Raw genomic sequence first — 27,901 nt, forward strand, 5'->3', positions numbered from 1 at the left:
GGTCTGTCGTGGTAATAAAGCAAATATTTACATTAAGCACAATACAGCAATTTATTTAGATGCTTAAAATGAATACAAAGGGAAAAAAAGATCACAAAATTATACATACTACAACAGTGTGTCATATATTAGATGGTATAAATGAACGCACCAGGGTGGTGCTTAACTAAAGATAAACTAAATATCCAAAAGGCAGCACTCATTGGTCTGCTGCTGTAACACAACACACTTTTATACAGATCTAAAAGGTGTCAAAATTAGTAGCTGCAAAGTCAATTCTTGATGTGATTTTTAGCTTAAAAGGTTTCAGAAACAGATCTGAAATACCAGTTTTTGTTTTTGACAGCTGTAATGTCAAGGATATTCAGAACAAGAAAACTTCTATAATACAAGAGAGTCCAGATATATATCTTACGTGGCTGGCCTCTGTTGCAAGATTGTACAAGGTTATGTGCAAAAACTAAGTCTGTCCAAAGGTCCATACTAGCGCAGGTTCAAGCTTTTGCTAGGTAAACTAGATATAGCATTTATTACACAGCAAGGGCAACACTAAAAAAAAGAAACAAATCTATGATGGGGCACACAATAACAATATCATAAGCATCACTTGAATAGGTCTAAAAGACTGTACAAATATACATTTCAACTATTCAGAATGAATACATGAAAAAAAAAAATCCAATTTCCCCAAGTCTACTGTACACATGAGACTGGTAGCTTGTATGTTGGCCCTACACGACCATGTGAATCAGGTAACGCTTCTCAAGGACATCCAACCAAACATTGTACAGAGGGAAAGGAATATTGAAAGGCAGATAAAAGAAACCTCTGCTTTTCCTCATGTGCGTTCGTGAGCCACCAGCTTAGGGTTTTTCACATTTAGTTACCGTGTCTGTCAGAGAAGGTTCTGAAGCCGAGATCAGCCAAACGTGCCATAGACTTAGAAATGACCAGTGGGACTGCAGTGGCCATGTGTCCCCACAGCCTGCTGACCAGTCCTCCCAAGGCAGTACCAGTTAAAGAGCTTTGCAGTCAGACTGAAAGAGAGTTCCTGCCGCTGCAGCGTGTCCCCAATGTGGCCTCCCAGGCGCTCACGCCTGCTGGCTGCTCAGTTTAACTCCGGTTAAGCTGCCGTGCATCGGCTCAGCTACTCCATCAGTCATGTTGTCAAACTGCTCCCCGTCCTCACTGTCAATTGTGCTATTCTGCCACTCAATCTGGGGGTTAGGTAAGCGCTCACTGTTGTCTGGTGTGTTCTTCCACTGTGACTGGTCCTTGGACCAAAACCCTTCCACTTTTCCATAGGAACTATTCTTCCACTTCAACTGCTCTCTGTCACCTTGCACGGGAGCCTTTTTTTGGGCAGCTGGCTTACTGCTCCTGGCATCTTCACTCTGGGAAGACTCATCAGACCAGGTTCCTGGTTTTACCTCACAAGTGTTGTCCTCGAAGTCCGACAACTGTTGGGAGCCAGGCCCACTCTCAGAGGGCGAGGCCCCGTCCTTCCACTCAACCACATCGTCTTGGTCGACCTCGCTGTCAGAGGCGTCCTGCATGAGTTTGGCTGGCTCCTCAGTCAAATGAACAGTTTCATATTTTGAACCATCCTCCTCTTTTTGGTCTAGCTTCTCATCAGATTCTAAAGCATCCTCAGGAATTATCTTCGGTACATGCTCCTCTGGGTTCTCATTAGGGATTTTAGGCTCAACTTCAAAAACAGGATCAAAAGGGCTACCACTTCTATTGGAGTCTTCTTCTAAATTTTCAAAACTATCTGAGGAACTGTCATCCTCCTTCCCAAGGTTAAGCTTTTTGTCAACAGTCTTACTAGCATTGACTCTGGAATCCTTCTCATCGTGATTTTCAAACAGCCACTCCGCGTCAAAATCCATCTCATGTTTGACTTTATTTAATTCTTTCATGTTAAATCCAAGCAACACACCAGGCTTGTACTTTTCACAATCACGAACACACTTCTTCCGTTTGTTACTAAAATGGGACGCAATGTCGCTCTTCCACAACCACAAGCTGGCTGCCAACTTCTCAATTTCTCTCCTGGTGGGATAGGGCTGTTTGTTGAAATACTTTGTTAGAAAGCTTTTTCTGGCTTCATAGGAATCATCTTCGTGACCCTTGGGGTCTAAAGCTAAAACGACAGGCTCTTCAGGCTTCTCTTCAAAGCAGCCGGGTGAATCACTGTCATCATCCAACTTTCGTTTTTTCAGCAAGGGAAACTCCATTTGCTCATAGGTGCGCTTCACAGGTGCCAGACCTGGAGACTGATTAAGCCGAGAGGGTGCGTTCGTCTTATCCTGGCCGTTCTGGGTCTTTCCGACACCCCTGCAGTGCACCAGATGTAGAGTGATAGTTGAGGCGGTCATGTTGCTGGTATACACACCCAGGCAGTGGATGCATTTGTAGGTGAGCTTTTTCTCCACTGGATGAACCGTCTGAATAACCTGGTGCCTCTCTCGTAAATGATGTGCAAGTGCATCAGATATGGGTCCTTTCAGGATTGAAAAGCAAAGAGGGCAAAGGGTTTTTCCAACATCTTTCTTATAGGGCACTGCAGCTTGAGGTGAACTTTTGACAGGGATATCTGCCTTTTCCTGAACTTTTGGTTGTGGCTTTGGAGGAACTGGAGGGTTATTCTGGGCATGGTAAGCAACAGATTCAGCGGGGGCGTCCCTCAGGTTATAGGTGGTTACCAGGAGATGGATGTTAGTGTGACTTCCTTGCTGCAATGTCAAATCAAAACTCAAAGTAGAATCCGTTTTAGGTCCCATCTCTTCGTCTATGTGAACCATTCGCATGTGTGCAGCCATCTTTTCCACGTCATTGAAAGTTGACCGGCAGTATGGACAAGACAGACCATGAATTAACATATGGTTGAGCAAGGTGTCTGTGGGCAAATAGCGATTACAGTAGAGGCATTTGCTAGTAAAATTGTGTATCTTCATAATGTAATTGGCCACTGCTGGGACTTTCTCAGCTTTATGTTCTTTTTCGAAGTGCACACTATAGACATTTTCAGGAAAAAGCTCATTACAGATTGTACAAATTTTCCACTTTTGAGTTGCAGAAGTATTGGCTGGGGGGGGACCTGTGGCAGCTGCAGGAGGTTTGGAACTGGACTGACCTAATACTCTGGAGGCCTGTGACTGGGAGAGGGAAGGAGACTTTAACTGGCCTGATGAGAGAGAAGAGGCATTAGCGGCCTGTAGGGAGTATCTTGCTGGTGCCTGGGACCTCTGCTCTGTCCCAAGGCCATAAGATCTTCCATTTCCACTGGGGAGTAACTGTTTCACAGACTGAGACTGCTGAGGGATGGAAACTGGTGCATTGCCACCTAGACCCAGTCTCATTGACTGACCAACGCCGTAGCCCTGGCCTACAGACTTGACTCCATAGTTATTCTGCTGCAGGTGAACATTGGACATCATGTTGACTCCTGTGGAATTTAAGTTAGGCTTTGGTATTGACAGTCGATTCACCATCTGCTGTGATGGTAAAGACCGGACATTTCCAGAAGCAAGGGCACCAATTCTTGGTGGGAGTCCCATGCCCTTTTTCTCTTGAGGTTTGGGAGCAATTAGCATCAAGGGTTTGGATCGGGGAACCACCACATTTGTGTGTCCGATCATGGCAGTGACCTGATAGCCTATGCGTTCGTGGTCTTCGATGACATGTTGTACCAAAGCTTCATAGGACTTTGGCATAAAAAGGCATCGCTTGCAGTGAATACTACACTCTTCCCGGGCACTTGAGCCTAAGGGGACTGCACCATTGAGAGACTTTTCTCCTGCCTTTGCTATGTACGGTGCTGCCACATGCTGAAAATGTTCCCTGTAAATGTGCTTCCTAACTATTTCATAAAGAGGATCTCGGTAAGTGCACTTCTTACAGTAATAAACAGCTTGCTCTACACTGTCAGCCTGCTTAGGTTTAAGGCCATCGTTTTTGTTTTTATCTTTGAAAGTGCTGAGGCTGCTACTTGGTGCGCTGGCGTTTGGAGCATGAAAAATTTTAATGTGTGTTTCCAAAGTCTTTTTGTCTGCATTGAAGGTACAGTAGGGGCAATTAAGGAGAATTCTATTTTCAAAGTCTTCACTATGAACATTCCGGAAATGACTTTTGTAGGCAGAAAAGAATTTTGAGGAAAAGGGACAAGCACTGCAGCAAAAAGGTTTTGTCCGATAGTCCTAAAGAAAACAGAAACTGGAATCAGAATGCCAGTTCAGGTAGGCAAAAAAACAAGACAACTTGCTACTTTTAGAATAACAACTCTTAATGCACTGATTTCAGCATGGTTGATTTCCTCTTGCAGAATAAATTTATGAAAGAGATACTCATATAAAAAAGCTATTTTAAACCAGATATTTTAATTTGTGTCCCTACGTGTAAATTAAAAAACTCAACACCAAGTTCTTCCTCACTGTTTAGAAAAGACTAGAGTCATATTTATTGGTTTCTGACAAAACAAAGACAAATGGCTTCAATATAAACATTTTACAGTTAGAAATAATCATGAGTTGAGTGCAGTGGTACATGTAATCCCAGGTCTGCAATCCCAGAGGTTACAGACCCAGAGGCTCAGGAGGCTGAGGTCGGAGAACTTCCAAGTTCAAGGCCAGCCTCAGCAACTTAATGAGGTCTTAACCAATTCAGTGAGATCCTACCTTAACATAATAAAAAATAAAAAGGACTAGGGATGTAGCTCAGTGATAAAGTACTCCAGGATTCAATTCTTAGTACCAAAATAAACAAACAAATACACAAAACAAACCATGAAATCATCCTCAGTTTGTAAATCAGGAACTTTTAGGGCTTCAGATTTATGATATAGTAAAATTCAGGGCTCAGAATATTTAATGCAATTAAGACAATTTACAAAAAAATATTTTTAGTTGTAGGTGAACACAATATCTTTATTTATTTATTTTTTTAAAGGTGGTGCTGAGGATCATCGAACCCAGTGCCTCACACATGTAGGCAAGCTCCCTACCACTGAGCCACAACCCAGCCCTGCAATCAGACTTTTTTAAGAGATAAAAATATATCATTTTTAAAGTATACTATAGTATTCACACTTCACTGCTAATTAAAAACCTACTGATTTGTAAAGTCAGCTTTTTTCTTTAAGTTTTGCTATTCTTTTTCAAATAGGAGTAGCTTCAAAAGGGTAACGAAGTGATAGCTGCTTTAATTCAAATTAATATGTCAAATAAAAATGTCCTATAGACTGTGAAGGTTGCCTGATGTTATGCATTAATGCATATGGATCACACTCATATCAAATGATGATATGACTATATCATATAATTATATAATTCTGATATCATATGACTGTTTCAGAATTATGACAGTTAACAATTATATAGTTAAGTGCTCCTAAATGGAGACAGGGAAACATGCTCAAGGAGAGGTTGTTTCTCCCTAGAAATCTGCTTTTTTTCAGAGGCCACCTTGAACCAAAATGAGATTCTCTGGTTTTCCTCAAGACTCAACTCTTCTCTAGAATTAGGCTGTGAAACTCTGATTCATAAAGCTGACGTATGGTGTGCCCACCTAGAAAGCTCTCCATGAGAAGACTACCGGTTAATAACTTTCCCTAGAATATGAGTAAGAAAGAACCACCTAAACACCTGTGTTAGAGTCTGAAAGGATGAACTCCCTGTTGAGTATGTTCCAACAGATGAACAATCACTAGTGCAGGGTTAGAACTTTTAATTTGAATTAACAATCATTTTTTCCTACGGATAAACAAACACCGTCTATAATTCCCTCTTTCTTATTTCTTTCATTTATCTGTGATTGTTGGCACCACAATTATTGTTTTTAATGCCAATTTACAAAAAGTTAAATATCTGTCACTGCCATACTACAGTCACCTACCCCACCCTCTCAGAAACTGGGTGCCACCAACAGACAAATAAGAAAACCTTAATAGAAGAGTATGACCTTCCTTCTCTAGCAAACATAAAGATGGCAACACAGACAAGATAAACAGACTGATGGAGAAAACATTTCAGAAACAAAAGTATCAAGGCACTTGTAAAAGGGCAGTCTGCTACACCCCAGGCCTTCAAACTTTTTAAAAACAAAATCTTCTTTTGTTCTTTCACTTGGAAGTTCAGTACAGTGACAAAAAGACAAAAAGTTCTTTACTTTTCCCTACCACTTAGGAAAATACAGAGTTTTGCTATCTTCCATGTTAGGTTATTATCCATCAACACTGCATGACTGTGAAAGGCCTAGAGCCGAAGTTGGGGTGTACCGAGGATTACTGCCATTTGGGGAAGTCTTTTGTGCCACTTACCTGGTTTTTTGTAAGTGAAGGGTCCCACAGTCCTACATCTTCCCATGTAGTGTTTTTCAAATAAAAGTCATTAGGTTCAAACTGCTTAAAATCCTAGAAAACAGTGAAAGAAGTTTACAAAAACATAGTGGCATCAACTTTACATTTACATGTAAATCCTACCTCTTAGCCAGGGTTGGGGAGAAGCACAGGAAAACCAACCCCAAGACCTAAACTAGGAATGGTAAAGCTCTTATGATTTACAGAAAAGCATATGGCATTAAACATTTTATAGCTATACTCCCCTAGTGGTCAGCCAGGCTTCCAGTGAAACTGATGGAAGTTCTATTTAAGTAAAAAATCCAGTCACATGTCAATACCAGTAGAGCACCATGGCTCATCAAGGGTAACACTGGAGGGGGGTCTCTGATGGGTCAAAAGGGCCAACAAATGTTCACTAATAGCTCTGCAGGTGCGATATTCTGGTTCTGTGGGGGGAAAAAAGATATTTTGGGGGATGGAGTGGGAGATCAATCAGGAAGAAAACTCAGGACTTTTAAACCCAAAAAGGAGGAAAGAAAGCTATTCAAAGATAGTAAGCAATGTGATGTTAAGTTTGTAGTCTTCTGTAAAAAAACTAAATCCCCCCAACCCCCACCCCCACAAGATAAAAAAATCTTAGGATAAAAATCCCCTTGCTTCTAAATGGTTCACAGTTTGGGGTGGAAAAATCAAGTACATGCAAATTCCAGAGTATATAATGTATATAGTAACAGGAGGAACAAATCAAACATAGGATAGAAAAGGTACCTTAATATTTGCATTATTTATTTCTGTGAAGATGACCCCACGGAGTGCAGAGTTGAATGGACTGTTTTATCTGGGCCGATCTACCTGAACTTGAGCGGTTGAAGAGGGGCTACTTCCATACTGGGGACCACACAACTAGAGAAGCCCACTTTTGAGAAGCTTCAGTCTCCACAATATGCCCCTGGAGTATTATTAGTGGGATTCAGGAAAAGAAAACTTGTTCTGTGAATGAATTGCTTTTATACTCCCAATTTTATTCAAACATGTTCCAAGCACCTCATGTATGCCAAGCACTGTGTAGGTGCTGGGGATAAACCGACAAACAAGGTGGTTATGGCCCCTGGCCAGGAGAAACTTACAGGTTAGTGGGGAAAACAGCTTGAAACATTTCTTTTCAATCAGAGCTTCTGACCAATTAACCATAAGATTTGGAGCAATGAGAACTGGAAAAGGAGGAGACATTGTACTGGTATCCCACTGGGCTGTATAAAGCTCACAGAATAAAAAGGCTAGAAAAACAGTTTGTAAAGGCCAAACTGTTAACAAGGGGAAGAAAATAGTCTCTGATGGGTCAAAAGGGCCAACAAATGCTCAAATCCTAAGGAAAGAGACGACAAGCACCCAAACAACCATGCCTCAACAATCAGAAGGTCACCAGAACATTCAGGCCTATCAGAATGAGAACAGGCTCGAGTCTACAGCCCCCTTCCTCAGCTGCTCCCCTCCTCCGACTGCAAACTGTAGATAAGAATTCCTATGCTCCCCCCCACCAAAGGTGGTGTTTGTTTTGAGGACTAAATTCATAGACAATCTTAAAGTACGTAGTGCAACTGTCTGACATGCTCCAGCCCTCCATGACAGCTGTGTCTGCTTCAGGATGCAAAGATCAAAGAGCCCATTTTAGGGACAAAGGAACAAGTTATGCTTAGAGTTTTGGCGAAGCTAATGCTATGGTTAGAATTCAGAATCACACCTAACATTTAGCGATCCTGACCATTGACACAAAGTAATGGATCAGAAGTGGAGTCACGTTAAAATTAAAAAAACGGCATGCTACTTACTTCTATATGTTCTTTACAGTATTCCAACCCAATGTCACTAAGTATTTTTTTCACAGTTTTCCGGGCTTTTCTTAAACTGCCAAGATTGTTGACAGGAAGTTGGAACATAGTTTCTATTGGAAAAAAAAATTTAAGTCAAAGTCAAAACATGTACAACTTGTAATATTTACTAATCCACTGATGATAGACTCCCAAACCCTGGCTCCATCTCACAAAAAAGGTGAGTAGATATCCTTATCTGGTATTGTTTGAATACTTAAAGCAGGCAGGCAAAAATAAGAGCTCTTATTTTTCCTATTTTTAATTTGAGATGGGGCTTTGCAATGCTGCCCAGGCTGGCTCAGAACTCACACTCCTCCTGCCTCAACCTCCCAAGGAGCTGGGATCATAGGTGTGCGCCACCACACCTGGCAGATGTTTTCTATTTTTTGACAGGATATTTTATGCTACAGATTGACTTCTGAGTCTAATCTGGCACAATTCTGATAGGCTTTAAAAAACCATTCCAGTGATGATCTTAAAGTTGAGAATTAGGAAAATTATACCAACCAATTATTTTTAAATCAAGTATGAGTGCTTTTCTCCTTGTGATGTTGAACCTCTGAAAATAGAAAGTGCTCAGCATTTCAGCATGATTACCACACAATTGTGTCATGAAAAAAAAGGTTTTTGTGGTTTGGGAACTGTCCTGTAGTTTCTGTGTATTCCCCAAACTAAAGACACCAACAGCTGTGTGACTCACTCCTGAGCTGGCAACACACCTGGACAAAGGCACTCACTATGGCCACTGAATGAATGTTGAGATGGGGAAAGAAAAGGATGAGGGCTGTAGGCTAGCTTAGGGCATCCTTTGGAGAAAACCAAAAGCCTGTATGTAAGGGAATTGAAAAATTGTTTGTCCTAGTACATTTTATCAGAAATCTAGATCCATTTTCCCAAGTTTCTTAAAAACCAAGATTTGTGTTTAATAATAAAATAAAATTAGTAAAATTTAGGCACTTGAAAGATTGTATATTTTCCAAAGTGACCATAAAACTTTCATAAAGTCTGGCAAGAATTTGTCATCAATTTAATAATCCAAATCCAAAGCAATTTTTCAGAATAAAGTAGCTCTAAGAGCAAAACCAGCAAAAACAAATGCCAAAACACCAGGAATTCAAATTTAATATATGCAAATCTGGCCTTCTAATTAATAAAGGCTGTTAGGCTATAATACCACTACCATTTGTAAACTGCAAGTCAACTAATCCAATTGTAATATCATGTTACTTCATTTATTAGTCTACTCCAAAAATCAACATTAAACTATGAAAAATGGAAGGGAGGGGTGGAACCTACTAAAACAAACAACTCCCAGAAATTCTGAATTTGGACATCTTACTAACACTTAGAAGTCTGAAAATATCCTATACACAGCACTAAAAGTTTAACTGAACCCCAAAGAGAAAAGCATTAATTGAAACCACTTCTCAGCCTTATCAAGCTAACTTTAAACAGTGGCTTTGGTGTCCCTGTTTTCTCTGCCATGTCAGTACAGGAATATAAACAAAGCCGGTTCCCTTCTCATTATCCTCCAGCCAGGAGCTCCTCCTCCCACAAAGGGCTACATGCAAACGTCTTAGTCTTTTCTATGCCTACCACAACACAAACGACTCCTCAAGTCTCACCTGACTCTACCAGTCAATGTTAGAATTATGAGGGACCATGTGATACAGAACAAGGGTCCTATATTTTTTCATCCTATTACTGTTAAGAAATCTAAGTTCAAATCAATTGTTGGTTTCAGGATTCATTAATGTTATGATTTTACTTTTGTTTAAATTACCACAAGCCTCAAACCCCTTTGAATTAGAAACTTAAGATACTTCAGTGACTGAGGGCTGGGATCAGAATAAGAAATTGTCTTTGAGATCAAGGGCCCTTTCTTCACTTTTGAAGGTAAAGAAAAACAAAATGTTTACAATCATTACTCTTAGGAAGGAAGATGGCTTACAATAATGTCAGTCTCTATCCTAGAGATGAACTTTTGACAGCAGTTCAGAGGGATAGGTGTATTTTTTCCCTTGGTGGCTAATACACACTCTTTAGCCTTCTTGGTTATCACGATGGTCATTTTTACTATTATCCCAATCCTAATCCCAAGAAGAGCTTTCTTTCATCTTATGGCATTAAAAAAGGAAAAAAAAAAATGGATCATTTAATGGAGCTACACTCACTCATCTTCAGAGCACCTACACTTTGCCAGTCACTTTGTTGGGATGAGAGGTAAATGCCACACAGCCTGCCCCTTTAAAGATGCACTGCTGCTGGAAACGGTCCCAGGGGCAAGCAGAAGGCCCTGAAGCAGCAGAGTTCAGACACTTGTGCCAGTGGAGTCTCCTCTTAGAATCACCCTGCACCACACAGATGTGCTGTCAGCTTAGGAGGTCCCCCTCCACTGGAGCAAAATGTATATAACCAACAAGTCTCCTTATTGGGTGACCAATAAGAGTATTTAATCTCTGTAGATACTGATAAAAACAGAGTTGAACATATGCTCCAAACATGACAGTGATGCTAAAGGAGAGTGGGGACCTGCCACCACCTGAAGAAGGCAGAGGGAGAAAAGATGCCTAAAGGACAGCGCTCCTCAGTGGCCCTGCCCCCAGGCTTTTCAGATATATGAGCAAGCACATTATCATTTCTGCTTAAGCTTTGTTCCAACTAAGTCTTGGGAGAACCACTGGGCAGTGCCATAGGAGAGGGAGTAATCAAGAGGGAAAATGGGGCATTTTATACTGAAGAGTCGTACTTGTGAATGGGTCTAGTTAGAAGTAGAGTTTGTCAGGAGATGTAGTTATTCTCAAAAATGCCTTTGTTCTATTTCATTAATCCAAAACAAAGAGAGGTATGGAAGGGGTCAAAACACTTCCTAAATTCTAAAAGATGTGGGGGAAAGTTTAATAACCTACTAGTAACAGTTAACAGTCGCAAATGTTGTATTTATGACCGAAAGTAGCTTTCTGGTAAGCATCTGCCATCTGATGAACTAGATTAAAACCATTGTTTTTTGAGAATGATTTGAATACATTTTTTTTGACTGGACTAACCATTCTCTTTCCTATGGATCTTGGCAAATTATACCCAAACCTACAGATGAGGTCCCAGACATTAAAGTGTATTAATCCAGGCCACCTCCTACTCATGGTGCTTTCTTAGAAAGCAAGAGTCAATGGCTGGAGATTCACCTAGGCCCTAAGGTGATGGATAAATGAAAACCACATAAATAATACCCACATTCCAACCTCCCTCCACCCCTCCAAATATCAAAAGCAAAAAGCACTTTTTTTAGTTTAAACACCAAGCAGGTAAATAAAGGTAAAGAGAGCTGGATCAACGGAAATAATCCCTCCGTAGGCCGACATCAATAATCCACCAAAGAGGCCATTAACTGACAAACCTATTGCAAACAACTACTCTGCCAAAAGCTCTGGGTCTAGTCAGTCCGTACTCAGGGTTGAAGGAGGAAAATCCAACAGATGACAGTGCCAATTTGGGAGCTTAGGTTAAGTTTGCAGGACACAATACAATACCACCTGTAAACCCTTGTCCAGGCATAGAAAAATCAATCCAGGAAGAAAAACAAGCCTCCAAATTAAATGTGTCCATAGTACATATTAAGCTATTTCAATTAAAAATCTAATACAGCGTTTTCTAGAATGTTTTCCTATTTTAATGTGCATTCTTACTTATGTTTCCAGAATTTTTAAAAAATATTTTTTAATTGTAAAATGGATGTTTTAGTTAATTAATTTATATGCGGTGCTGAGGATCAAACCCAGGGCTTCACACATGCCAGGCAAGTGCTCTTCCACTGAGCCACAACTCCAGCCCCTCCAGAATTTCTAACAGTATATGGTGCTTATTTAATGTCAGTATACACACAACAGTGAATATGACAATGTGTCCAATTACACATTGTAGGTATAATCCGCTCTTACACTGAGAACTACAAGGATGGTTCGTTATTTCTGGTAACACCTAAACACAAGCTGCTTACGCCAAATAAGTGGTTTTCTTTCTTTTTTTTTTAAGAGTATATTCTTTTTTAAAAATATGTATTTTCTTTTCTTTTTTTAAAATGTGGTGCTGAGGATTGAACCCAGGGCCTCGCACGCGCAAGGCAAGTGCTCCACCACCCAGCCCCAGTCCTCAAACCAGTGGTTTTTCAATCCCCGACTTTTCTGCAGTGCTGGGAAGGGACCCAGGGTCTCATTCATGTTAGACAGTGCTCTACTAAGCTACACACCAGTGCACCTTTTTTCTTAAAAGTTTTGAAACCCTCATTTCCAAAGGAATCTTAAGTGAAATATTAGAGATAAAAAGTGGAGAGAGATGGTTACATTTTAAAGGGAGAGGGAAAAATATCTTGCTTCTAAGCCTCAATCTCCTTGAAACACAACAGTCAAATCAAGAAAGTGGTATAGATTTATGCCAAAGGACAGTCTACTGAGATGCAGACTCTGGTGCCCAGTAGGCAATTCTACTAAAGCAAAATTTTAACAGTTCTCTGAAAAATCTCTATAAATAAAATTAGTCTGATTAGTTTATGAAGTTGCAGGAGTCCACACAGGAAGCTCAAAGGATCAGAACATACATTTATACTGTGATGCTGTCTTTTTAATATTTCTACATTAAAGTTATAAAGAAAAATACAGTGGTAGAAGGGGTTTAAAGGCTGGAAATGATGCTACTTACTACTAGTGAAGAAAAATGGCAGCTAAACAGAAAATTAAGAAGACATTCAAGTTACTACTTTATATAAACTATGTCATTTTTCATAACATTAGCAACCCAAATTAATATGTAGGAAACTCAGACCCTTGATACTGAACTAAAAATGAAGTACTCCAATTAATGCTGATGCTAGCTAATATCTATCTAAAGATCTCATAACCCCCATTGAGGTTCCAGAGATTTTTGAAGTTTCTTTAAATCAATGGGCTAACTTAAAATGCTAAGTTATGCTGGCAATCTTCTAAGGGGAGGCATTTATAATAAGATTCTTATAAGGAGAATCAAAGCATCAGTTACTTTACTGCTGCTCATGATAACACTTTCTTCTTCTTCTTCTTGAGAACAGATCTTCTTGTGGCACACACTTGAAATCCCAACTACTCGGGAGGCTGAGACAAGAAGATCCCAAGTCCAAGGCAGCTCTGGCAACTTAGCAAGACCCGTCAAAAAAGGGGTGTGTGTAAGCACAATAATGAAGCACCTCTGGGCTCAATCCCCAGTACTGAAAAGGGGGAGGGATGACACAAACCATTTAGGCTGAATAAAATACAATTCCCATATTCATGCAGTCTCTTTCCTACGGCAACATAATTAATACCTGTCAACAAAATCACTGAGTCAAAGTGTGGTCATGGTAACCCGTAAGCCCTTATCATTCTCAACTCTACTGGGACTTGCATCTGAAGCAGCAAGCACAAACACCTATATTTGCTTTAAGAGTGTCACTAAGTGCTACATTTAAACTAAACTATCAGTAAAAAAATGTATATAGTTACATTTTTATGAATGAACCCTATACAGCCTTGCTAGAACAGTCCTCCAGTGAGTGACTAGTTGAAAGCTTGCATCCAGCCTGAAAGCAATCCTCCATCCCATCTTTTTCTAAAACACAGCCCTGGGCAGCAGAAGCTCCTCTTTCACTCTTCTGCATGCAGGCAGAAAGGTGACCTGCAAGATGCCAGCAGTTCTTCACAGAACGGTAGCTCAGGGGTCTCCTCCTTTCACCACCTTCCAATCCTAAAAAGCTAAGTAACAGATCATTTTTTGACTATCTACAGGCAGAATGATAAAACTACAAAAAGTAAGAAAATAAAGTTTGGTCTCCTCTTTCCTTAAGCTAAGCAGATGTACAGTAGAGCTGAGACTAAAACAGAGGGCTTTCTGGAAAGCCAGGAGGACTAAGAAAAACTACTTTGCAAATGATGACACGTTTGTACTGAAAGCTAAAATCTGAATAGTAAACATTAATTATATTGCTAGGATAATCATGTCTTTAAAGACAAGAGCAGACAGAAAATGTTACTAATTTCCATTTTCTTCTCTTTTAAATCACTAATGGTATTGGACTTGTACTTTTCTCCCAGTTTAGTAATAAAGGATACTCAATTAATAAAACACCACACAAAATTGCCTACAAACACACACACACACACACACACACCCCATACACACACACACTCAAGACCATTTTCTTCACATTTTAAATCTCAATTATTTAATTCTTTACAATTAAGTTTTTATAACTCTTTCTGGAATAGGGAGACTAAGTTTATGCAAGGCAAAATGATAATATGTATCTAAACACAGCATCCTATACAAAAACATTTATAGGATTTTTGGTGATTTTCTGTAATAGTGACTGAACCCCTTCCACCAACAACCCTGCTCCAAAGAGCCATCATCTCTTTGCTGGTCACTGTAGGGGAATACTCTTATACCCAACAGCTCATTTCAAAAGTTTACTTTTTACAATTTATAAACTGTATATTGCTTTTAATTCAGCTGTTGAATAATTCTCTAGCCACGCGATAGCCTTTCAAAGTTTTAAGACACCCCCTATCCCTGCCCTTCCAATTCTTCCCCCTTCTACCAGCTAACCATGTTTTTTTTTTTCCACTCCTGTGATTTTTATAGGCCATTCTCCCCCAATGGCTGGGCTCTCATTTATCGATTTTCCTTGTACCTTGCATAAACTGTTACACTGGATGGGACAAATGAAAGAGCGAATTCTGGACATTATTATTTTTAAACTTTTTTTTATTGTGCATTATAATAATACAGAATAGTGGGATTCATTGACACATTTGTGCATGCACATGACACAATTAAATCAACTTATTATTCTTTAAAGTAGTGCTCCTGAAATATGCATTTGTGTTGCAAGTGGCTACTTCCCATATGACTATAGCCAATTAAAACCTTTATTTATTTATTTTTTAGTTCTTGGTGGACACAACATCTTTATTTTATTTTTATGTGGTGCTGAGGATTGAACCCAGCACCCGGCGCATGCCAGACGAGTGCGTTACCGCTTGAGCCACATCCCCAGGCCCCAAATAAACCTTTAAACAACAACAACAACACTTGAGCTGCCCTTTTCAGTTAGCTTGTTCAGCTAGTAAGGAAAAAAAAAGATACTTTTTTGTTGTTGTTGTAGTTTGCAGAGCTGGGGATGGAATCCATGACTTCATCCATGCCAGGAAAACATTCTACCATGAGCCCCACTCCAGCTCAATACTTTTACTTCAAGAATCTCCAGTCTTTCAGTTTCTCAGCTGTAGGGACATGAGCACTCTGTTAAAATGAAAAAGGCAGCAAAAAGATTCATTTTCCTCATGATATTAATTGAAATCTGTTATCAAAAAGTAGCACTAAAAGAAACCTAAAGGTTGCCTAATGTGAATTTTCCTCATTTTAAAGATTAGCACACAAGCAGGTGAATCAACTACTTGTCTTTGAGAGTGCTGGGTCTTGAGGTCATACCCAGGTCCATGGTGCAGTGGTGCTCCTCCCACTGCCCATGCTGATTAGGTTCTAATATCTAACATTCATTACAAACAGCATGCTATATACTTACATCTGAAAGTACCACAACTTCAACACTCTAAGTTGAAATGGTCTTAAAGTATTGAATAGCTACAGAGCACAAGTGGTGATACAGAGATTAGATGAGATATACATCCAAGGTCAGTTGGATGATCCCATCACATCCAGAAAAGAATGGAAACAACTCAGCTCTGTGAACACTTGTCTTACAATGCTCTTATCACTTTGAATGTCAACAGCTACTAGATAGTCACTTATGCAGCACCTTTTTCTGTCCAAATCACAATGGTACTATTTTGAAAAAGGAAAACCACAACCTTGGCATCCTTGACACGACAGTTTTTCAAAAAGCAGATGTCTCTTGCTTGTTCCTCCTTTATCTTCCCATTGCTTATTCTCAGTATGCATGTTCTTCTGAAAGCTGCAGAGGCTCTGACACCCCTTTCCTTTGTTTGGAAGGAGGTATTAGTAGGAGGTTATTCCACTCAACTACCCCAACCTCCTTCTCCCAAATAAAGGTTCTTTTTGTTCCAAATGGATAAGAAAACAAGAACATGTGTCCACACAAGAACTTGTACATGTGTGTTCTCAGCAGCATTATTCATAATAACTCCAAAGCAGAAACAACTTAAAAACTAACTGATGGAGAACATATTCATATAATGGGATATGATTCAGTGACAAAAGGAATAAAGTATTAATATATGTTCCAGCAAAGCTGAACCCTGCAAATAAGTCAACGAACCCAGTGACAACAAAAGGGTTCATACAACCATACATATTGTATGGTTGTTTATACAAGATGTCCTGGATGGGCACATGTGCAGACACAGAAAGGAGATTATGGCCAAGGGAGTTGGAAAGGAGATTGCTTTCTAAATGGTACTACTAGGTTTCTTTTTGGGGTGATAAAAATGTTCTGAAATTGATTACGGTGCTAGCTGCACATCTCTGGATACTCTAAAAACCACTGAATTAAATGGGTACAATTATATCATATAAATTAATCTCATTTTGTATTTTTTTTCCCCTTTTTTTACAATATTGGGATTGAACCCACCAGGGCCTCACACATGCTAGGGCAGGAGGTCTACCACTGAGTTAAATCCCTTGAACTGTATGAATCTCGATAAAGCTGTTACCAAAGCAAACAAATATGCAAAATACAGATGAAGCAAAAAACATAACCTCCACAAATTTACCTGAAGGCAAGCAACAATACAAGGGAACTGTTAATATAATTTATCCTTCCAAATTTTTATGCGCGCACGCATATATATATATATATATTTATTTTAGTACTGGACATTGAACACAGAGCTTCACACATGCTAGGCAACAGCTCTAACAGTGAGCACTACTCACAGCTCTGTTTTCCCTTTCCAAAATAAATAGAATATATGTATTTTAGTGTTTAAGAAAACCAAAGTAGCTTGAAAATTTTGTAAATTATTTTTTATTAAAAAAACGGTGCTTTTCAGTAAGACACTAGCCATAAGAGGATTAATGAAGCACCTGAAATGTGACTACTCTGAATTGACATCTTCTTCTTCTTCTTCTTTTTTTTTTTTAAAGTACTGGGACTGAACCCAGGGCTACTTCACCTTTGAGCTAAAATCCATCCCTAGCCATTTTTATTTTTTATTTTGAGACAGGGTCTCGATAAGTTGCTGAGGTTGGCTTTGAACTTGTAATCCTGCCTCAACCTCCTGAGTCACTGGAATTATACGCATGAACCATCATGCCCAGCTGAGATATGCTTTTAAAATACAAAATACCCTCTCAATTTCTAAGACTTATTATGAAAATAAGAACCTGATAAGTCAAAACATTTTAGATTATGCTGAAATAATAATACTTTAGATATATTAGGGTCAAAATATTATTAAAATTCATTTCACTTTTTACTTTAAAAAAAGTGGCTACCAGAAACACTGATGAACCTTGAAGACATCATACTAAGTCAAATAAACCAGTCACAAAAGTATGATTCCACTCATGAGGTATTTAAGAGTAGTCCAATCTAAGAGACAGAAAGTAGATTGGTTGCGTAGTTTTAATTTTGCAAGATAAAAAATTCTATAACTTAATGCCACTATACTGTACACTTTAAAAGTGGCTAAGAGGAAAGTTTGTTATTAAAATTAAAGACATGGGCTGGGATTGTGGCTCAGTGGTAGAGCGCTTGCCTAGTATGTATGAGGCACTGGATTCAATTCTCAGCACCATATAAAAATAAATAAATAAAATAAAGGTCCATCAACATCTAAAAAATATTAAAAATAAATAAATAAAATTAAAGACAACTTTTTAAAATGTAGCTGTTAAAAAATTTAAGGAGGGCTGGGGATGTGGCTCAAGCGGTAGCGCGCTTGCCTGGCATGCGTGCGGCCCGGGTTCGATCCTCAGCACCACATACAAATGAAGATGTTGTGTCCGCCGAAAAACCAAAAAATAAATATTAAAATTCTCTCTCTCTCCCTCACTCACTCTCTCTTAAAAAAAAAAAAAAAAAAAAAAAAAAAAAAAAAAATTTAAGGAAATAGCAATGACCATGAAAGCAGATAAGGTATGCTTCAATTTTAATAGCAGCAGAGCAGCTTGTGTTCAAAACCAGAGGCATTTATCATTGATGGGGATGTGTCAAAGCTATGACTACTATGCATTTGTTAAGATTCCCTGGAACATGATAGATTGTCTAGAGCAAGTCCCTGGATGTAGGATAGAACTGAGGCCTTTACAAATGTCCAGACCATTTTGGATACTGTTAAATGAGTGATTCTATGGAATCTGGGTGGCCCCAAAACTAAGTACTAAGACTGACTGACTGACCGACCGACCGACCGACCAACCAACCAACAACCGACCGACCGACCAACCAGCCAGAGCTCACCATCTTGGTAAACATGCTCCTCGTCAATAAGCCGTGTAACACATCACTCTTGGCAACAAAGGTCCTGATTGGCTTTGCCTTGACTAATAGGTCTAATACAGCTGGAGGCACTTCAATGAGAAGCTCAATGCTTTTCAGCCGTGTGTGGCATCACAGAAAAGCACTTTTCAGAGAAGCTCCTTGTTCAATCAAAAGTAAATAAAGAAATAAAGAAAGAAATAAGCCAGGTGTGGTGGCACATGTCTGTGATTTCAGCAGCCTGGCCAACTGAAGGCCTGAGACTTTGTCTCAAAAACCAAAAAAAAAAAAAAGCCCAAAAAAGCTGGGGGGGGGGGGGATGGAGAAGGAGAGATGCCCTGGAGATGTAGCTCAGTCGTTAGGAGCCCCTGGGTTCAATCTGCTGTAGCAATAAATAAATAAATAAATAAATAAATAAATAAATAAATAAATAAGATAATTTAAAGTTTCTTTTAGTTACAAGAGTAGAATTATAAGAGGGTAAAGGTCCTGGGGGAGGGTGAAACAGGAATCCTTATGAAAGGTAGCAGAATGAAAAAAAAATTAATGGTTCTTTAAGCAAGGTTTGTTTTTCTTCATGTTGGTGTAGTTTATTAATAGACCAACAATAAAATGGTAAATAATAGCATGGTTCATAACATTATCAGTCATTAAGCTTATAATCATACTGGGATCTAAAAGCTTTATTTTAAATGCTAATCACAGAGATTTAGAAAAAATGACTTAAAACTATAAATTATACAGTTAGTAAAGAGGTACTCATGCCTGTATAATATAATTACAATGTATGTTTTTTCAGCAGATTAATTTTCATGATCTCAATTGATGGACTAAATAGAACTCTTATATGCAGGACAAGGTTGCCATCCCACTATTTAAGAAGATCCATTAAAAATATACTGATAATCAAGTGTGGAGGCATCTATCTGTAATCCCAGCTACCTGGGAGGCTGAGGCAAGAGGATCCCAAATTTGAGGCCAACTTCCTCAATTTAGTGAGAAGTCCTAAGCTACTTAGCAAGACCCTGTCTCAAAAAATAAAAAGGGCTGGTAATGTAGCTCAACGGTAAAACACTGCTGGGTTCAATCCTCATGACAGAACAAAACAAAGACACCGCTTGGTTTTTTAGCTCCATCTCTAGAACCCACATGAATGAGGAGTTCTTTCCTAGAAAAGGCATGCAGATGTAATGCTCCATAAATACAGTAATGCATCACCAACTAAGTACTAGGAAGCTTCAGAGGAGGGAAAGTTCTTCCTCAACAGAGAGTGTGGAAGTAGTTACTGAGTTGAGGTTGTTAAGCTAGGTTGAGTATCTGTTCAATATTATTGCAAAAAACTGGCACAGTGCCACAGGGAGGAAATCAGAAAAGTTCTAGGAACTACTGCTGGTCAAGCTTCTGAGTGATCATGACAAGGTTGGAAAGACCAGCTCAAGTTAGAAGGACTTGAATAAGGAGCTGCAGTTCACTGCATGTCTGCAAGGCATCTGAGAGGCTGCAGGTACTGAAATAGAGAAGTGCTGTGACAGGACATTTTCTGGTAGTGGTGCTGGGAACTGAACTCAGGAATGCTAGACAAGGGCTCTACGACCGAGCTACATTCCCAGCCCCAAGAAGTGATATGACTTTAATGGTACCTTCAGAGGATGACTCTGGTTGTGATCAGCAGGTTCCATTAAGAAAGGCTGGAGTGGACACCACACTTAGCCAGAGTCAACCGAGGGAGCCTATACCCACTCTAAACTTACTCAATCTGGAAGGTCCATGAAACCATCACTGTCTTAGGAATGACACAGAGGTCAGAGAGAAAGGAAAAAAGAACCTTTTCAAGGATACCTTTATAGCCTAAATTAAAGTTTGTGTTCTCCTAGAAGATTCCTGTTTTCATGGACAAAAATTTATTTGACCTATGAGCCCCGTGTAAAATTTCTTTCACCTCACAGTCTAACTTGTTTAAGATGACTTAGGGTAACATGGCACATAACACTGTTTTTTGCTAGAAATGATGCTAAGATATGACGATGAAAAATCTACCCTAGAACTGGACAGATGTGTTTATGCTCTGAGACTTATTAGCTTTGTGATCCAAAAGCCTAGAGGTCTGCTTCCTTATGTAAAACCAGAAGGACACTACTCCATTGTTCCAATGTCAGAAAGATTAAATGAGATGCTGCGAGTTAATGCTTAAAGCAATAACCAGTATTACCTTAAACCAGATCAGATTCTAAAATAATCACTTTGAAAATTCTTAGTATTCTGAGTAAAACACGAGGGTATAAACTCGGACTATTATTTTTCCTGAGAAGCAGATGTGGTCACCATAACATCTGTTCCTGTATACATTAAAATGTACATTTGTATGTACACAAAGCAGTGCTTTTCTGCAGTGTTTTAAATGCACCCCTATGAGGCATTCAAGTTAGTTAGCATATTCTTAACTTTAACAAGCTCAGTGGTATTTAATATGCTTATGCATTAGAACACCAGCAACTGCTGTACATAAACCTAGTGACTTGCAGTTATGTAGAAACCTCAAGGTGTGATCAAGATTTTGCAAATTATTATTTTTTTAAACACACGGGTTACTCCTTTATTAATTTTTACGTGGTGCTGAGAGTCAAACTCAGTGCCTCACATATGCTAAGCAAGTGCTCTACTGCTGAGTGCTAAGCCACAACCCCAGCCCTGGGTTACTCCCTTTTTAAGACATTCATACCAAAAGACCAGTGCCAATAACTGGAAACTGCTATTGTACCGCTGCTTCTCCTGCTACTTTGATTAGATTTCAGACAACAAGCCTAACCATGATCACCAGGAATTTCTAGTACACTGATGGAACTTGTGGTTTTCAGGTCATTCTCACGAGGAAATGTAACATGTACATACTGATGGAGGGGAAGACGACCCCTGAAGGAGAAGGTGAAAGCTGAGCAACCTCTAGTCTGACTCCTTAAACCTTCATCAGTTTGAGTTCACATACAATTTTATATAAAAAGGGTATGTGTGGGCGTGGGGAGAAGAGATGCCTTACTGCTTACAGGAAAAAAAAAAAAAGACTGAAGACACTTTCTTTTTTCTTTGTTTTGGGCACTGGGGAATGAACCCAGGGGCACTTAACAACTGAGTCACATCCGTTTCTGAGATAGAACGTCGCTAAGTTACTGAGTTTGGCCTCAAACTTGCCAATCTCCTGCCTCAGCCTCCCGAGTTACTGGGACTACAGGTGTTACTCACATGCCTGGATAAGACTGAACACAATTTCTAATACTCCAATCTAGATTTGGGGAGTGTGTGAGATGGGGAACACTTCTCATTTCACTTTTAAACAGGCACTGCAGCAAGGCAGGGATACATCATCAAGAGTGACTTCAGCACTCTGCTACTTAAGAAAGAATTTCACAGGCTTAAGAGAAATGTGAAAAAGGGAAATAACTCACAAGTGGGCTTAAGAGGACAAGCAGATATGCCCATTTATAATCACTAATCACTATAGAAACATGCCACATCTTTGCATCTAAATGGTATAAGACAAAAAGTTACTGAGAAATAATCTCCTCAAATTAATGGGAAATGAATTTTTCATCATTCTTGAATCAGAGTAATTTTTATAAACCATGCTCTCATTTCTAAACTATATCCCAGAGTCTAGGCTTAACCAAAAGCAGTTTTTCAAAAGCATTTTTTAAAATTGGAAGAATAGTTGTACTCATATGGTGTTAAGTAACAAAACAGGTTACCAAACAATACAACCAACAAGTACATTTTAATAATAAGTGAATAAATAAGTGTTTATTCCTAGGGAATAAAAAAATTTTGTGATGGGATTTCAAGTTATTTTTAGTTTCTTGTTTTGGCTAATCTGTAATTTTTAAAATTGGTTCTTCTACTTATACATGACAGCAGAATCCATTTGGATATAATAATTAAGCATGGAACATATCATCTAGTTCAGATCCCAGTACCTCTCTTTTTTCTTTTCCATCTCTACTCCCTTCCCTCTATTGATCAGCCATTTACCTATAGTTTTTTAAAAAATTCATTTCTGGGGCTGGGGTTGTGGCTCAAGTGGTAGAGCGTTCACCTAGGACGCGTGAGGCACTGGGTTCGATTCTCAGCACCACGTAAAAATTAAATAATGATATTAAAAAAATCATTTCTGTTGATGTACTCAATGGAAAGGTTCACTGTGGCATATTCATGTATACACACAGGAAAGTTATGTGAGATTCATTCTACCCTCTTTCTTTTTCCCATCCCGCCTCCCTTCCTTTCAATCCCCATTGCCACTGAACTTCTACCCAACCCATTACTGGGGGTTAGCTTCCACATATCAGTGAAAACATTCAACATTTGATTTTTTTTTTTTTGGGGGGGGGGGATTGGCTTATTTCACTTAGCATGATAGTCTCCAGATCCATCCATTTACCGGCAAATATTATTTTTGAAGCAGGCTTTGCCACTTCGTGACTCAATCTTCATTCGTTCCCTGGATAAGTATTTTTCTTATTGTCATTTTTAAGTATAACTGACCTTGAACCAAAATGTTGAGTATTCTTTGCACCGGGACCTCTCAGGCTCAGTTCACCTCTTCATAAGAACAAGAATTTTGTCAACATAAATTTACAATTCCAATTTAATATTTTAATTCTGCCCTGTTTCCAGTAGACAGTTTCTTCATTAAGAAGATATGACAGGTTTTAAGAAAGAGGCCACTTCCAAGGGTCTCAACTAAGTTACCAGCTCTCACCAAAAAGGGAGAGGTTTATAGATTTTAAAGGGAAGAACAGGTTTCTCAAATGGAGCACAGAGAGTTGAGAGAGAGTGAGAGAGAAAGAGAGAGAGTGGGAGAGAGAGAGATTGACTGATTCATATAAGCAAAAATAACTGTTCCGAGGAGAGAAGGAATAAGAGTGTCCTAAACCAAAACACTGAGGAAGCAAGAGGCCCTTCATTAGGTTTCTTTTTACACCCGCACACAGGCTAACGTCAAACCAGACATGCTATTTCAACTAAATGCCACTGCACACTCTACACCCATACTTCCCTTTGGGGGCAACCAACTTCTTTAACTGCAGAGCCTACTTGGAATCCTTGAGTGTAAGCTGATATATAAACAAAAAACGGCATTACAAAAATATGAAGCATTTGTCTGAGTCCTCATTAGCCAAATAGCTCAGAGGAACAGTATAAAGGCCTGTATTCCAAGAACAGGCCTGGGAACCAGCCCAGACATATTCTGTGGCTCAGTTCATTATGGGATGGTGCCTCGATTTCCCTACTTGTCAAACAAGGACAGTACCGAGAGAATTGAGAATGGTTTAAAAAGTACTTAGAAAGTAAAACTGGCAAACCACCAATGTTGTTTTATAATACCATAAAAGCCAGCCAGCAATGGGCCTTTACACTTAACAGACTCATACTTATTAGATGCACGTGAGAAATGACACATAAACAAACAACCCACAGCTAAGTGATCAATTACAAATCTATACCCTTCCTGGAGAAAAGTATTAGAATGTGCAGAGGTTTATTTTTCATTCTAAAGGCTGATCAAATAATGTATGATTCTTTTCAAGCTGAATTTTAAACCTTAACAGTTGTTATTTGTTCAGGAAAGTCTTCCCTTTTGAAAACTATCTTCCATGCTCTCTTATTTTCCAAACCTTATTTCTGAAATGCTGCTGAAATTCTTGATAGGTTCCAGGACTTCTCTAGCAGCTGTCCTGGAACTAAGGCAGAAGTCAATAATCCCAAAGAAGCTAGGGGCTACCTCTCAAGAACTCAAGAGAGAACAGTGAATTCATACACTGAGATGAGGGAACTCAGAACTGAAAAATTAGTAGTAGTTTTTCATTTTCCACTGAAAAGAATAAAACTGTGCATTCTCAAATTGTCACTCTGAATGTTTATATCCCTGTATAATCTGATACATATATTCCCAGTTTGAGAAACAGGATAATATGTGAGAAGAGCCTTTTCCTTCCAGTGAAGCGGAATATGGATTCTCACTTGAGCCAGTCTTAAACTGGCTGACAGCAAAGGTCAACCACCACAAAAAGCAGGTGTAATGAGTACTAAGACACTGAGAAACTGGGAACACAACCATCCTCCCCTCACTATCTAATTAACAGGACAGGCAAACAACAAAAACCATGAGGTCACAAAGGCAGCACAGGCTGGGCACAACAGGACGGCTTATCATACAAAGTGTCTCAAGGATCAGGATGGAAAGGGCCAATTATGGGATAGAGATAGATATATATACATACACTCCTCCTACCAGGCCCTCTCATGCTATTTTGTTACTCATATATAAAAACGCCTTCACATTCAAATATCAATTCAGTTCATCAGTTCAGTGTGGGGCTTGAGCTTTGCTTTCAAACACCACAAAAAGTGTAACTGACAGCAATACGCCTCAGCAAAGCACGGCAACAGCTCCAGAGTGACACCACAATTCTCACAAAACTAGAAGAAGAAAACTTTGTAAATTTATGTGACACCAATAACACGTTGAGCGTTCTGAATCTAGTTAAATCATATCCATAGGTGTGTGTGCCCTAACGTATGTGCCTCTCAGGTAAGTATATGAAAGTCTAACTCTCACTGAGGTATTTTACTCCTTCTGTAAGACATGACAGGCTTTATGACATTCCTTTAAAGTTCTCTGCAAGTTCAGGTTGAACTTGTGGCTTACTGCACAACAGTCATGGGCACTTTGTTGAAAACCACAAATTAGATTCTAATGTTAAAAAATAAAAATTTAACTCTTGTTCATGATCATATCATTTACAAATGCTTATTCCACTAAGATTTCAATAGTTAATTTAAAAATCTAAGAAAAATCTATCAAGTTTAATTATAACATTTCACCCCTACATGTATTATCCCCAAATGACCTTCCCTAACGTTTAAGTTGTATATAATAAAATGACAATCACTTCTAACTCTAAATCCCAACTATATTTTTTACATATGTCTGTATGCGCACACAATTCCCTCAATTAATGGACTCACCCTTCCAGGCTCTCTCATGCTATTTTGTTACTCATGATTCTCAGAAAAATAAATTCCCAAGTGTTTCACTTTATCATCCTCCCTTTTCTACCAAAATTAGTCCCTGCTTTCTCCTTTAAAACAGCCCTGTCTTCCCTATTAAATCACAATTTTGACAACTAAATATGTAATCAGTACATATCAGTCAATAATGAACCAACATATTTCTGAATGTTTTGATTTTCTAAATACAAATAATTATTTTTAATATATTTTCAAAATTTGTGAGCTCTAAAGGCAGCAACAATATCATGTAGTATACCTTACATACCTAGGCTTTTAGTAATCGAATATAAATAATAAATATAAGTTCATTACAATAAAAATCAAACAGCTATTTTCACTTGATAAAAGCCCACTGGTTGATGACTTGGAAGTGGCACTGAAATAATCCATTCGACACTGTGAAGTTTTAGTTAATGTAAATAGTACCAGAAATTTTCTTGCATTCTGGCTTAAAGAGGTAAAGAAATTTAAACAAAGCAATTCATAGTGGATATGTTTAAAAATCAACGACTTCCAGGATCGACAAGACCAGAAGTCATCAGAGATTCATAGCCCAACTCACTGTATGTCCTATTATAGGGGCCATAAAACCTAAAAGCCAAAGACTTGGTTAGTTTTAATATACAGCAGACTCTACAGTCAGGAGTCAGGAAATTTTTCAGTATGGGTCAAGATAAAGAAGAAATTTTGACTTAAAGTTCGATTACATACAACTTCCATTTTCTAGTTAACTGAGGTTATGTACTACACTTTAATGAATTTTCAGTTTACCTAATGTAAATTCCAGCCTTCAAGCCCAGTTGTTTTACTGTTTTATTTATGAGCTTAAATACCAGGATACCTTTAAAATTGGTAGAATACATGCCAAACCTCACAACAAATTTTCCTGAAGGGTAAAATAGCTATTACCACCAAGGATATCACTTACCAACTGTATCTTATTTATAATTTGCTAAATCAAACAAAAATATCTTCACAAACTTCACCTCTAACAAGGTGTCTTCAAATTACTTATTTCAAGAACTTATGTTAACCGTATATCAAACATTAAATTCAGGTCAAAATTATGTCTGTTTAACAAATACTAACTGCTCTTACACTACAAATAATACTATTTATATTAAGTATTAGATTCTGTAATTACTAAAAATTTACAAAAGCAATGTAGTTTCTAGAGAAATACATGAACCAAGCTATCTCCTGTTCACTCACCAAAACGTTACTTGGTAGCAATAGTCCAAAGAAAATTTCACTTTAAAACCCAACTGATGAACTATGTATCAAAAACATCCACTGGTTTCCCATAAATGTGTCTTGGCATATCTATTTAAGATACTTGTAACAAAGCCTTAAAGGATCCATAAGTATCAACAACCACCATCAATCTTTTGTAGAAAGGAGGAGTTCACAGAAAGGCATATTCTCAACTTTCTACACACCCCAGCCCATCTCATCAGCTTTTAGAAGCTTATTGACTCTTGAGATTGGTTATCAAAGTAGCAGTAATTGAGAACTCAAACATTATACATAAGAATGCATAATGCAATTATTATAATCTTAGCAACTTTAAAATTTTCTTCAACAAGCCATATGTTATTTCTTACATTAAGTGTTTAAAACCCAACTACTGCAACCAGCTCTAACAGATTCCTTGAGGAATCGTGGCTAGGCTGAAATTTTGGAAGTGTTGGCTTTGGTGGTGACCAAGGAGGAAGAAATCTCTGGCTCCCCTGTTGCTGCAGTCCCCACCCTTCAAAATGAATATACCCACCGGTGTGAATTGACAATGTAGTCCAAAGAGCAAGGCAGGAAACGAAGTCCAGATCCTCAAAATGGCAGTACAGGGCATAACCACTAGGCCACCTATCAGTTCAGTACAAAAAGTACAACCCTGTGCATCATGGTGTAAAAGCTGGGGCCTAGGTTTCGCAATGTGCATCTCACACCTATGGAAATAATAAGAGGAGTAAAATCTATAGAAATCAACACACCCTAAGAAAGTGGGTGCTCACAGAAGACTGGTGTCAACACTTGCAAAGGTGGTTGGCTACTGACATAACGTATGGCAAGCACAAGTACAAAGTTGGAAGGAAGCAAAATTTTACAATCAGCTGTTGAGTCTGACAATGAAGAACTCAACATGGGCTTGATGTT

The 27,901-nt window shown here is 38.8% G+C and overlaps 1 protein-coding gene across 2 annotated transcripts; it reads right to left on the reverse strand.

The window, feature by feature from the left end:
- Positions 1–26: 26 nt before the first annotated feature.
- LOC107137224 (activity dependent neuroprotector homeobox) lies at positions 27–27,901 on the reverse strand. Of its 2 annotated transcripts, XM_015479588.2 has the most exons (4): positions 27,519–27,901; positions 8,170–8,282; positions 6,320–6,412; positions 27–4,202 (listed from the first exon to the last, which is right to left on the reverse strand). In XM_015479588.2, exons 2-4 carry the CDS (start codon positions 8,275–8,277, stop codon positions 1,092–1,094), a joined length of 3,312 nt encoding a protein of 1,103 aa, XP_015335074.1. In that variant the 5' UTR covers positions 8,278–8,282; positions 27,519–27,901; the 3' UTR covers positions 27–1,091. The 2 variants fall into 2 exon arrangements, with proteins under 2 accessions (XP_015335074.1, XP_048666798.1); XM_048810841.1 differs by lacking the exons at positions 8,170–8,282; positions 27,519–27,901 and adding an exon at positions 7,109–7,127.

This window comes from Marmota marmota, unplaced genomic scaffold (assembly GCF_001458135.2).
Source record: "Marmota marmota marmota unplaced genomic scaffold, marMar, whole genome shotgun sequence".
NCBI lineage: Eukaryota > Metazoa > Chordata > Mammalia > Rodentia > Sciuridae > Marmota > Marmota marmota.

Coding starts and splice junctions, on each gene's coding strand:
- LOC107137224 (XM_015479588.2), bottom strand. CDS start 8,277: ATGTTCCAACTTCCTGTCAACAATCTTGGCAGTTTAAGAAAAGCCCGG. Junction 6,413..8,169: donor ACTGTAAAGAACATATAGAA/GTAAGTAGCATG, acceptor ACTGTTTTCTAG/GATTTTAAGCAGTTTGAACC. Junction 4,203..6,319: donor CTTCACTTACAAAAAACCAG/GTAAGTGGCACA, acceptor TGTTTTCTTTAG/GACTATCGGACAAAACCTTT.